Source organism: Vicugna pacos, chromosome 5, assembly GCF_048564905.1.
Source record: "Vicugna pacos chromosome 5, VicPac4, whole genome shotgun sequence".
Classification (NCBI taxonomy): domain Eukaryota; kingdom Metazoa; phylum Chordata; class Mammalia; order Artiodactyla; family Camelidae; genus Vicugna; species Vicugna pacos.
The window spans coordinates 35,716,294-35,730,261 of NC_132991.1; the positions used below are offsets into that span (position 1 = coordinate 35,716,294).

At 38.6% G+C, this 13,968-nt stretch overlaps 1 protein-coding gene across 5 annotated transcripts in view; it reads right to left on the minus strand.

The window, feature by feature from the left end:
* The window catches only part of RBMS1 (RNA binding motif single stranded interacting protein 1), a 203,744-nt gene extending 192,215 nt beyond the window's left edge, over positions 1–11,529 (minus strand). For 2 of the 5 annotated variants that reach the window (XM_072961046.1, XM_072961045.1), the window contains exon 1: positions 11,014–11,529. In XM_072961046.1, the coding sequence (XP_072817147.1) occupies positions 11,014–11,088 (75 nt within the window). In that variant the 5' untranslated portion in view covers positions 11,089–11,529. The remainder of the gene's footprint in view (positions 1–11,013) is intronic. The other 3 variants (XM_072961049.1, XM_072961051.1, XM_072961053.1) reach the window with 3 other exon arrangements.
* Between the last annotated feature and the right edge of the window lie 2,439 nt (positions 11,530–13,968).

Here is a 13,968-nt window from a genome sequence, read left to right on the forward strand (position 1 = left end):
GCTGGAGACTCACAGAGTAACCTGGGTGGCCAGTACATGAATATAACTATACAGATGTTTAAAAGGTGTTTGCTATAATGTATATATGTATATGGTCAATAAAAAGGTTAAATAAACAAACAAATAAAATTATCTCACTGTGCTCCATAATGGCATGAATTATGCCTTATTTACATATTTGCACCTTCCAGGGCTTAATACAATGTGGCTTAGTGTCTGTTGAATTGAGTTAAATTGCCCACCAGGTAGTTCCAACTATATGATTTTTGCTAGATGGTTTTAGCCCAACATGTCTACATGGTCAAGGGAAGAACTATAATTGTGTGTTTGTCTCCTGCAGACTCCTTTTAAATTCCCAGTGTGTTATGTTTAAAATATCTGGTGCTTGTTTTTCCCTAAAAAAGGGAGATAAGAGTATTTGCATATTGAAAAACAACCCCCTTTCCAGAGTTTAACAAGATTCAAATCAAAAAGGCAAAGGAAGGGGAAACAAAGAAAGGTGCTCCTGTGGCGCCCTAGAAAGCAGATGTTCATTAGGGCCCAGACACACAGATGACTATCACCATGTGCTTATCTGAACACGCTATCGTCAGAACACACAGTCAAATCAAATTTTAAAGGCTCAAAGGATGTGCACCGAAAAACATGCAGTACTGCTGAGACATGAATTTGAATTTTGTAAAAGAGACAGAGAGTAGAAAAGAACACCAGATATCACCCACTGTCCTTTGAAATCCTATTTCTATGTTAAGATATTATCTACTCTTTTAAAAGAGCAATCAAAATCAACATTTAAGATTTCTGCTACAAAAATTAAAATCTGAGAAACTATTACCAAGTAAGTAACCCCCATTTTTTTTGGTCTTCTGCAAATTAACAAAACACAATACTTTTGTGATTATTTTTAGATATAGTTCTGTAAAATACTCAAGAAACAAAAAAAAAAGTTACATACGACTTTAAATTTTAGTATGGATGAAGAAAAAACGTAAACAGCCTACCATTTCAGCGTGTCATACTGATGGTTCCAGTCTCATTAGGAGCACACATTTGCCATCAAAACACTTTTTATTATGCTAATTATGTTCTCTTTTGTTCAAAGTATTACATCATGTCTGCACGTTTATAACACTTATACATTACCAAATACAATTTTATTTAAATTTCCATGTAAAATTGGATAAGGAATCAGAAAGAAAATCGGATTCAAAGAGGCAACAGTAATTAGCAAATTCTTAATCATAATCTGTTGCATTAAGAAGAAACAAAGATTTTTTTTAGCCAAATTAAGTCAGACACACTTGGTCCCTGACTGGGGCAGATGTAGTGGGAGTGGCTTGTATGCAACAATCACCCTGGCAGATCCGCCAATAGCACACACACCTGTAGCTGTTCAGAAGTCCATCCAGAGTGGCACTGCTGCTGGGGTGCAGGAAGAAAAGGTGGAAGCAGGAATGGAGGAGAAGGAAGAAGGAGGGAGTAGGGGAAAAGGAGACCAGAAAGAGGAAACACACTTTGAGACTGCCCAAACCCATGGACTTCATCCCTGCCCTTCCCACTCTGCAGGCCCTTTTGGGCCTTATCGAGCTTTTTACCCCAGAGTCAAGCCACAATCCAGAAACAGAATACCAAGGGATCCATGGTATGAGTTATCCTCTTAAGCAATAACTGATTCCATTTTTGCCCTCCTTTCTGAATAGAATTCTTTTCTTTTTTTAACAAGAGTTTGAAAGATTTATTGTACATTAAATGTAATACAGAATAATGTTCCCTGAGATTGGGGAATGATACAATTTTACATGAACGCATACACTTAGAGACAAAAATAACAGAATTTAGATCTCAAGGTGGCCTTATTGTCCATCTAGTATGATCCCTTCATTTTATTTATTTTTTTCAGGGTAGAATTCTTAACCTGTGCGCCACAGGCTGAGTCTCAGTAAAAATTTGAGGCTAATGGGAACGTGTCACCATCAGAGTCTCAAGGTTTGGGGTTTCCCTAAGAGTTAGGAACCATTGATGGACCAGGACTAGGTGAAAATAAGAGAAATGATGGCACTGGATAATGTTTTCTTTGTCTTTCTGTGTCCTTCTTGTTACCATCCTCAAGAACTGTTTGCTTGATTCAGTGCTAGAGAAGAGGAGGAAAGCTGTGAGGCTGCAATAATCGAAACAGTGATGAGTTAGGGATGAGAAGCCCTAGTTCTTAGAAAACTTTCAACTGCTTTATTAAAAAACAAATGGGGGGCTAGGGGGAAGGGAACAAGAGATTACCTGTGAGGCCAGCACAGAAAAAAACCCCTGGTGAGTGGGAAGCTAGCCTCAGGGGTAAGGAGTAAGGAGGGCTCCCAAGGCCTTACCCCAGCGGGAGGCTCCCAAGCCCATAGCTTCCAGCTTTGCAAATCCCTGACCCACATTATGCCACAAGACACACCTCCCAACTCTTCTTGAAACACAGGCTCCAGTCCTAGAAACGCAAAGCCCTGTGGAGGGAGTATGGGGAGCTCTTGTCTTCCCACTGCCCCTCAAGTGAGTTAGGAAAGCCTTCTCACTCCCCTAAAGGGGGCAAAGATGGGCTCCTGGAATTCCAACTCTGAATATTCACCCACCTCCTCCAAGAAGCGTTGTATGGTATGGTGATTTGGTTCTATGGTAGGGTCAGTACAGAACAATTATATGTGAATTATAAAGTGAGTTACTTTCCTAGGCTCTTATGGGTTGGCTGGGGACCCTATCATTAAATACAATAATTTATATATGAAATATACTAGATGAGTTTGAAGTTCTGAATAACTGATAAGTGAACTTTTTGAAACAAAATTTGTTTGGAAACGTAATTCACTTGTAAGATAAGATATACCCAATCACAGAACAAATCACAAAGAGCTTTAAAATATATCATTTGCCCAGCTATAGAATTTCTGCCATAGAAGTTTCTCTGGTGGCCAGTTCGTTCTGTTATTGTTGTTGTTATTAATACAAGTATGCAAATAATCATGTGGAATAAAAGTGACTGAGATTAAGAACTTTTTTTTTAAAGGCTTCCATTTTCAAAATAATGAAATTAATCAAAGCTGCACTTTGTAGGAGGCAGAGAGGACCTTGGGAGTATTTCAGGTAATTATCTGAAAATAAAAACTGGTAAATTTTTCTTTTTATAAATGTCTGCATTTGTCAAAAGCATGTTTGGTGATGAATTCAAATTACTGTTGAGAAGACAAAGGTGAAGTTGTGTTATTACAAATTTCTGACAGAATTTACTTTTCCTTATAACCAAATATTTTATCTGAGACTTTATTTCATAAACTAGGATATTTCATTGTTATTGTACAAGTAAGGAAGGGTTTAAAAGGTTCTCCAGCACAAATATACTCCCAATTACAACTCTCAAAAGCATCATGTTTAGAAAGTGTTAAATAGGGAAATAGTATAGTGTCATTTGAGGAGCTTAAGTATAATAGAAGTATAAGTTTATAATCTAAAATTCAGTTTTGGTGAATTTGATTTCCCCCCAAGAAACTCAAGTTAAGAAAAAGCACAATATTCCAGTATGTATCCATCTAATTCCACCCATTCTAATTAGTCAATTTTTCAACTTACTTAAAAACAAAACCACTAGCATGTAAAATGGACCCACATACTTGCAGAGCTGGGAATATGATGCATTTTTCCTTCATGATCAGTAAAAATTATTTAGGATATCTATGAAATGATCCAGCTTTGTTGCATATAAACTTTCCCTGAAATCACTCTTTTTTTCTGGACCCAGCAGCCCAACAGCACACACTGTTCAATGGGCAGCCACAGGGACGAGTTCTGTGTCCCACACTGAGGCCAGAGGATAGTATGACTCCTAAAGGACTTAGTTCCATTGCAGAGATAAATAACAGCTTATTTTAAAAGAATTAAGGCTAGATAATGACCAAATAAAGAGAAGAGAATGCTATAATCATGAACGATCAGGAATAATAAAAAAAAAAATCTGTGATTTTCTGAAGAAATGCCGGCTCACAATACATATATTATCACCATATAGATTGCAGGCACACAACGATGTAATTAGCAGCATAACAAAAATCCAACAAGGCTAATAATTTAGGAAAACTAAATATCCCTTCAAATGGTTTAAACAATAAAAGTAACATTTCTATATAACCATTATGTTATCATTTAAGGGCTATATTCTCAGCCTGTCACAACCCAAATAGTTGGCTTAATAGTGCATTTATAAGAATAAAACTGGAAAATAATAATGTAAAATAAGGTAACTGAATATGAAACTTTGAGGAGTTAACATAAAGTACAAAAAAGCAATATTCTTTAAAATTCTAAGTACTCATAAGAGGATTAAACAGCAAAAAATATACAAAACAATGGTGTTATCAATTAAAGAAATTTTCATCCATTAATCCAAAGTCCAATTCTTTCTAAAATTCCCAGGTTTATTGTAAGTTTTATTAGCACTTTACTTTCTCTCACAATACACATAGCACTGTTTTCAATCCCACATATAGATCTGAATGCCTTCCTGTCACTCAGATCCTTGGTTGATATGCTGCCTTCCTGGATGTACTATTTGTAAATATCCTTTGCTTATTTCTTGAATTGTGTCCATTCTCTCTTCCCTGGCAGCTGGAGAGCAGGGACCAGATATTACACTCCTTAACCTTTCCCAAAGTCAAGTGTGGAGAATGGTGCAGTGGGGTCGCTCAGGAAATATGATCAATTAGTTAGTACTTTAGCCCCACACGAGCCTCAGCAATTTCCCACAAACTACTAGCTTAAAACTTAACCTAATTCCAGAATACAGATGGTACAGTCATTGTAGGAAATCATCCACCAGACGTTGATACTGTGTGTTTACAGTTATAAGCAAGTTAACTGTTTATATTAGCATCTAATCTCTCTTTTAGAATCCAGATTTTCATATTTATCATCCAGAAGACTGTTCTCCATCTTCTAAAATGGTAAATGCATCCATTTAAGAATGAGCTAAAAGAGAGTGCATGGAGAACGACAATGTTCAGTTTTAGACTCAACATTTTCTACTCTAGGAGGTCCAGATGTTGATTTTTGCCCTCTTTTTTTTTTCTCTCTCTCACCATCTTTGACGCACTTATTTTCCAATGCTCGTTTGAAAAATTTAAACATTCATACTAATTATGTTAATAAAACTAGATGCATTAAGCAAAATAAGGAATTTGATTGTGAGATACACGTTTAACTTGGTTTAGTGGTCACCATTCTCTACACTTTTCACCACATATCTACCTGATTAAAAAATTATTCAGTTTGTGATCAGATTTGTGTGTATGTTCAAATTTGCATGTATGTTCGACACACGTGATTCTAAGATGACATTTTGCTGTGTAGCATCTGACCAGACTCCCAGTGATAAATATCTATATTCTCCGAGTGTTTCTCCTAAGGCATAGCCGAGTTCCACCAGGTTTCACTATTTACTTGTTAAAATGATACAGCAGAGAAATCAGAACATTTACATTCACTCTACATAAAATCCCCAAGCCCAATATCCAAGTTTGAATATATGGCTTAATTTTATACCAAATATTATGGCACTGCATTTAAATCACTGATATATCATTACTACATTTTCTTTAGCATAAGCTATGTTACACTTAACAGCAATTTGCTATGTTCCTGCTTATTCCTATAATATCCCCAATGAATAGGATAAAAAGCTAAATGGCTGAATGTCACGTTTAGGGTTATACAACACTAAGTTACTGAGAGATAATTATAATTCTGAACACCTCCATGCTAGTTTATATTTTAGTTATTATTCGTTAAATAAATATGTTTTTACCAACTCTGAAATACACTGAAAGGGGGGATTTTCCGAAAATTAAGCAGGAAAAAGTTTGAATTGTGTTGGTAGGGGCCAGTAATAGGAGGCAAAGACAGGCTGAGTCACCAATCCATCACATGTAACACTTCCCCCTTCTATATAACACTATGAGTTTTTTTTCCTGGAACCAGAAAGATTGAACAAAAAGGCACTTTTGATTCCGTTAATTAAGCACTGACCAACTGATATGCGCTCCATCTTAGGGCTCTTACTTCATAAAACGTTAGAAAGCTTTCATTATAGGAACAAAATAAATCAAAATACAAATCAAACTATATTGAAACTCTGTTAGAAAATTAGGCTGGGTTATTATATTTGTAGATTTTGGTCTATAATTTTTTTCTGGTCTAAAAATATTCTGCATGTACTTATTCTGAGTAACAGTCACTAACAAGCATTTAATTAGCATATATGGTTCTGCAAATCAAGGACCTAGGGTGGGTTGATATCCTTTGAAGAGAGATGTACTGTGGGAACGGGAGACCATGCTTGGGGAAAATAAACTTTAGAAAACTGAGCATCCACTAAAACATAAACTAGCAAAGAAATTTCTCATCTCTAAAAAGAGTGAACGATAGTTAAGTGTCCATATCACTTTTACTTCCATTCTAGATCTTCCTCACATGATTTTTATTGGTTAAGCAGATCTAGAGGCAAAAAGGAATTTTCTTTTCTGGCAACTCCCTCCTTAGTAAAAAGAAAAGGCAAAAAGATCCTTCTGTCTTTAGCTAAAAGACCTATAACTTAAAATTTCAGTACTCAATAAGTAAGCCAGGGTAATTTTAAAGTTCTTAAAAACCATTAATCAAAATACAAAGTCTGAGCAATATGTCAGTAAAGTTAAAGAAAATTCATAACACAGAAATTGCCCATATTTAAATTTAAATTTAAATTTAATGTAAGATTGCCAAACATGTAAGGTATATCTAGTTATACTGATAGTAAGCGGTTGAAAACGTTCCTGCTTCTCTTCATTTATCTATTCCTGTTCCTTTCTAGTAGCTTAAAATTCGGCTCCTAACATATATAAAGTTAAATATGTTAATGGAATTTCCATTAAATATATATATCCCATTATATAATATATGTGTGTGTGTATATGTGTATATATATATATATATAAAATGGAAATTCAAATGAAATAGTTATCTGAGGAGAAGGGTGCTACAATATTTCATTATAGTGCATCTCCATTTTAACATTTCCATGACCTCGAGTCTTCTGACACCACTTCCAGATAGCCAAAATATCCTACTCACCCAAAGAAATAAGCTGTATTCACCATGTGAAATGTTGCATTACTGTATTGATACAATTAAGCAAACTTTATTTATCTCACAAATATAGTTATTTCTTAAAACACAAAGCACCCCAAGTCTTAATATCATGCCAGTGTACCTCCAATCCACCTTAATACACTCAGTATCCAAGTATTAAACCGTGACCCTTAATTCCTGGAGAAACAGACTGATACAATAGTCATCTGGCTATAACTAAGTAAATGTAAGGAATTCAACAAAATGTTAATGCACCCAAAAATTCAATTCAGAAAAACTGCTTTTTTTCTGGTAGCCTTTATTAATAGAATAACAAATTATATCATTCATTATTTTTCAGATTTTGAAGCTAGGTTCAGGTATGTTTGTTGGCATATACCCAAACAAAAATGGCTTTAAAATAAACCTGTTTTAGAAACAAACATTTCTTTAGTATAGAACACTTTTTGGTATAGAAAACAATATAACTATGAACAAAGATCACAAATGTGTCAAATTGCTTCTAGTTGGTACAAAATATTAGCTAACCATGTAAAGAACATTTTGTACTTCTCTTTCTTCAAAAGAACTAGAATAAGTATTTCAATTCCCATAAATATTTGCACACATGCATTGGCAGTAACGTATGTCACGGTATCTTTGAAACAAACAGAAATCAAAGGTTGCCTTAACAATAAATATAAAATTTTAAGTTAAATATGTTAGTTATCAGAATCTTTTCTGTGTAGCTGAGACTTGTAACAGTATGGCATAAGTCATTTAATAATTCAGGAAATCCTTTAGAACAATATGTGCTTATATTTACAAAGCTATACCAACCTACATCTTAGAGTGAATGTGTCAGGTGATAAAGAGAACCCTGCTGTGCTAAGACCATCCTTACAGAGAAATACAAAAACCTCCACAAGCGTGTAAAATCAGGTTACTTGAAATCTATGTTACTCTACAATAAAGCATTATGAAAATTTCGCAGTCTCCTTCATTTCTACCCATGTCCTGCCCTTCCATAACATCCTCGATTTTACTTTATGTTTACTGCAACTGTGTTACTTTTTCTAATAATTTTCTTTCTATCAAAGCACAAAGCATACCAATATGGTCATATGGTGCAATACAGCTCCATAGATTTTTCTTGTTGTTGTTGACTGTTAATGAAATGTAGAAGTAACTAATCTATTTTTACAGAGAAAAATGAGTAGATTTTTCAAAACAGACTCTGATTGCATGATTAACACAAGAAGAATGATTTGACATATGTTAACTTTTTAAAGTATGGTAACAAAACTCATTTTCAAGTGCCATTTTCATTGGTATCTATTTCTTCTGATGAAAAGAAATCTCATCCCTTTATTCCTTCTCAATCACATCCATCTCTTGATCACAAGTTTAAGTCAAATGTCACTTTGTAAACGACTGTGACTTTCCTCACTTTTTGATATAGCTTCCAAACAGAAGTTTCAAAATAACTCTGACTAGCAAACACATCATTGTACTTTAAACAGTGATGTTTTCTACCCCATATTTCAGGAAGGTTAAAACATACACACAGCCAGGGATCATCACTGTAGACAACAGATTCTAAGTCAGTTTATTAACTCTTTAGGTAAATTAGGTAACACTTGTTTTTAAACTAAGTACAAATCTAACGAAGTCTCTGTTTCTTTAATGACTCACAATACCGTGTTAGATTAGCTAGATTAGATAAGGGAGAAAAAAAGGGCTATGTGTTCTGAACTATACTTTCCCAAAATCTGCATCTAGGGTCTTTACGTTTTAGGAGATGCCTCTTTCTGAGATAATCAAGATACTTTACAATAGGGAATTTAAATTTAATTATCAAACTTTAATACCATGTTATATAGGTCAAGTGAGTATGTGTGTCTTTCTCTGGAAACAAAGAGATTCAGAGTAATAGGATTTCAGATTTCATAGTAGAAACAGCAAGGTATGTTTTGAGAATGTCATTTACCATAACAGAAATCAATATTAAATGCTTTATGCAGGAAGCACACTTTCAGAAAATGGGCCCTAAAGCTTTCTGGGATCCGACCCTAATTACTAGAGCAGGCTCTTGCCGTTTGTCTCTCTCTTCAATTATTTACGGGGCAAAAAGAGCCAAATGGCACTGCATTAGCTATATTAAATGCTATGTACTTGGTTTCTAACTTACTAATGGTACATAAAAATTACTAAGGTGAATGTGCCTGTAGAAACACAGCCTTTTTTCTTCTTCACCTGACCGTGTGTTATTTATTATTCATACAGTTAAGTGTTGAATAGGCTGTCCTTTAGGTACCCAATGCTGCATAATTTAAACAAGTGCATTAAACATATATGTTATCTAAAAGGTAGTGAACTGATTACACCTCAACATTTCTTTGAACAACTTACATTTGCATTGTAGCTCACCAAAAACCGGGTACCTCCCTCCAGACCCTGAAAACAAATACAGCCGAGACCACACAGAAATGAATAATGAGTGTCTTTGCTGCTACCATCTTGCTGTTTTCTGCCAACTCAAAGTAAAATGAAAATGGGGAGGGGGTTAAAATAAGGCCCTTGAGGACTAAGAAATTTCTGTTCTCTATGCTGACAAGTGTCCTTTTTACATGGACAAATACAGAGCTATGATGTAGGTAAGTAACATGGACCACACACACTGTAAGAAGGAAAAGCTTATCAAGATTACATCAGAGATTCTTTGCACCAGGCCAGAAATGCCCTCTGCCAAGAGCAGGGCATGACTACAGCCTCCCAAAGAAAGTTCACACACTGCATCCATACTAGAGTCTTTTTGTGATCCAGAAGGGCACCTGGAGTCCTGATAGGAGATGCTAATGGCTAAAGAAGGATGGTGCATCCAACTTTCGCCCTCCCAAACTGTGGAAGAAGCTTCTAAAGCAGTGAAACTCTCACTCTTCAAGGACTCAATTTTTTTTTAATGAGTGCGGGAGACATCAAATTCTTATTGTAAAAATAAGATAAGCCCACTAACAACGTACCCAGGGTCCCTAGAAAGCCAGCTGCAATTTGTATAACTACATGTCATCCGCTGTGTTACCTAAGAATGTGCCAAGGCCACTTTTGAGAAAGCACCATTGGAAATCAATCTGTGGTAAACATATAAGGTAGTATTTTTCTACACTAAATACAAAGTCACTTCTTTCTCTGCACTGACATCTGCCCATTGTCCCTTCTCTGCAAAAGCTTACAGGGAGGAATTAAAAGGGACATCAATGAACGCTAAGTGAACTTTGGCCACTTTTCTACCCAAAACACCAGCGTAAAAGTAGAAATCAGTAACCAGGTGAAGTGCCACACCGCACAAAGATCAAGGCGAGGGGCGGGCGTGCAGGGCTGGAGGCGGGGAGGAAAAGTCCCGTCCCCCCCCCCCCCCCGAGCCCCAGTCATCGCGCGCGCGGGAGGCTGAGGGGCGTCCCCGGGGGGCGGGAGGCCCCGCGCCACCCCGAGGAAAGCCAAGAGTTACTGCTCGCCAGGCGAGGCCCAGGAGAAGGGGTCGCACAGCCGCGCCGCAAGCAGGTCCTGCCAAGGGCCCCAGGCATCCGCGGCCGAGCAACCCAAGCTCGGCGAGGGGCAGCGGCTGGGCCCGCGACCCTCCCCGCCTCCCGGGCCAGGAAGGGGCTGGCGGCTCTTTCCTGTCTAGTCTCTCCCCCCGCGGCTTTCTGTAACCCGATACCCGCACTCCGCTCCGCGGGCAGCGGCCGCCCCGCGCCGCCCGGCTTCGCCCAGGCCGGCGCTATAGTTAGCAACCTTCCATCAACTCCGCCGGGGGCGCCGGGGGCTCGCGACGTGCCCCTCCCGGCAGAGCCGCGCGGCCCCGGAGCCCCCTCCCCGGCGTCCCTTTACCTTCGCTTGAAGATACTGAGGGTAGTAGTAGGTGGCGTACTGAGGGTACATCTGCTGTTTCCACACTTTGCCCATGAAGCTGGAAGGGAGCCTGCCGTGCAGGGTCGCGGGCACTTTGGGGTTTCCAAGTCTCGATCTCTCCTGCCTCTCCCTTTCCGGCGGCGGCGGCGGCGGCGGCGGCGGCGGCTGCCGCTGCTCCACCTCCCAGCCCGTACCAGACGTCCTCCTCCTCCTCCTCCTCCTCCTCCCAGGCAGAGAGAAAGACACTGCAGAGCGCAGAGGGCACCCCGGACAGGGCGCTCCCAAGGAGTTGCCTCGCGGAGCCCAACTGCTCCGGGGCTGCCAAGGGCTGGCGCGCTGGCCACGGTCTGCTCCTGCGAGCAGGGTGAGCGGGGCTGGGAGGTGATCAATACAAGTGGAAAGTGGTGCTGTGACGGCGAAGGTGGCGTCGGCGACGAATGCGCTCGGTGCCAGGCGGCATCTGGGGTGGGTGCGCCCGACTGGGAGAGGGGAGAGGGGCTGGCTTGCGGAGGCCGTGGGGGAAGGGCGGGCAGGGGCGGGGCTTGGGCGCCAGCAGAGCCGGGACCGGCTGGAGGTGAGGGCTGAGTTTTAACCACTCCTCACCTCTCAGGCTCGCGGTTGGACCGGCAGAAACCCTGGGAGCCTGGATTGCTTTGTGTTGGGGTTGGAGGGCCAGGGTGGCTTGGGGGTACCTGGCTTAAGAACTACAGAGTGGGCACCTCATTTGCTTTCATGAGTTTTTATCTCCTTAAGGGGGAGGGGAGCTAAAGACGGGGTAGGAAATCTGATTAATCTCTCACTTCCCCCCATACAGTGTTTTTGTTTTTGTTTTTGTTTTTCCCAAAAGAGAAGGAAAATGATTTAGTACCCAACCAACCACAAAGCTGGAGTCGGGACACCTGGGTTCTGATCCTCCCCACCGCCACCTCCCTGGCCTCAACGCTGATTTTCTAGGTGACCTTGGGAGGGTTACTGTCCTTCAATTTGGTTTTCTCAGATGTGAGAGGTGAAATCATGCGGCACAAGAGGAGGCAAAGCTCGCGCGCAAACACACACACACACACATACACACACACACACACACACACACACACACACACACACACACACCACCCCTCATAACAAATAGACGGATTCTTCTAAGGGGGAGATGTCGCAAAGAAGCAGAATGTTATTATTAGAGGACACAATATAGACATCAGCTTTTCTCTGCCTCTTTCTAATGCTGCCAGACAGTCTGTCAACTCCCACTCAGGAGCAAGGAAACTCCCTGAGTTTGGAATATTTTAAGGCCATTTTGAAAGTCACGCTGGCATACTGTTGCAGTGTACTTCAATGACATATTAAAATCAATCTCTCTCTTTCTGCCTCTTTCCATCTCCTAATTGTCACGGCTCCAGACAGCCCCAGACAGCACTGGTTCAGTTCACTACATAACTGGATATAATTTAATGGAGTTAATTGGTCCCTGAAGCTACCTGGAGAAGACTTTTATATTCTAGCTCAACAAGAGATAATACCGAAATGTATAAATAGGATAAGTAAGAAAGCACCTTCAAATTGGAGTTTCTGCACACCTAATAAAATGTAATAAAAAATTAATTTGTTGTTAAATAGACCTTGATCAATTTGTTTTGTCATTTGGTTTTCTGAGAGTCTGTTTTCACAATAGCACAAAGGTAAGTCAAACTGAAATGGAATGCATGATTTTGTTAAACAGTTACATTTTTATCTGATTACATTTCAGAAGGTTTAGTAAGATACTTTAAAATAATGAAATAGGTTTCCAAAATGACACCTTTATCATCTTTATATGATTTAGATGAGCTATACATTTTTAAAAAAACAAATGTAAGTTCATGTGAAAATATTTTAGATATGCCAGGAGGCATATCATATTCTATTGAAAAGAATGAACAATTAACTCATGAGAAATCCTAAAGGGAAACTAGTATTTACTGAGCTTCTGCTGTATGGTAGGTACTGAGGTTAATAACAATCTGAAGGTTTGAGTGGTTCATTGTCTAACTAGGGGAGCTTAAAACAGTTCTTTATAGTGTTACAATGTGGGACCTTTAAATATAATTGATAAGAGAACTGACAAACACTAACATGCAGTAAGAACCTGGGAGGACTAGAAACGATGGTTTAAAGGAGTGACTAAAGGAAGACAATGAGTTAAGAATGCTCTCAGAGTTCTAGAAATGAGTAGATAAAAGAAATTACCAAACTCAGACTCTTCTACTTTTTTTTTCTGGATGATGAAAATTCAGCCTGTTTTACAGAGCCCAGAAGCACACCCACAATTATGTAGACACTTGATTTATGACTGCGTTCGTATTGCAGTGCAGTGGAGAAAGAATGAGCTTTTCAATAAATGATTCTGGGTCAATTGGCTATCCATATGGAAAAAATGAAATTGGAGCTCTGCTTCACAAAAGGGGAAGAAAAAAGTTCAAGTGAATTAAAGACCTAGATGTAAAAAAAAAACAAAAAACTATAAAGCTGCTAGAAGACAATGTAGGAAATATCTTTATAGCCTTGAGGTAGGGAAGGATTTCTTTAATAAGGTGGGCAAGAGTGCAAGATTGATCAATTTGACTATATTAAAATTCGGAACACTGATTCATCAAAGGATTCTATAAAGAAAGTGAAAAAGCAAGCCACAAAATAGTTATTTATAATCCAAATAACTACAAAAGTCTCATATACAGAATATATAGAGAACTCCTTAAAATTAAATTTAAAAAGAAAAACAACTTGTTAAAATATATAAGTAAAAGAATGAATGTGTGTATTTCACAGAGGAAGAAACACAGATGTCCCTATAACCTATGAAAAGATGCTCATACTAATTAGTAATAAAGGAAATGCAAATTAAAATAATAATAAGATACAATTTCACACTCACCAGACTGGCAAATTTTAAGAACT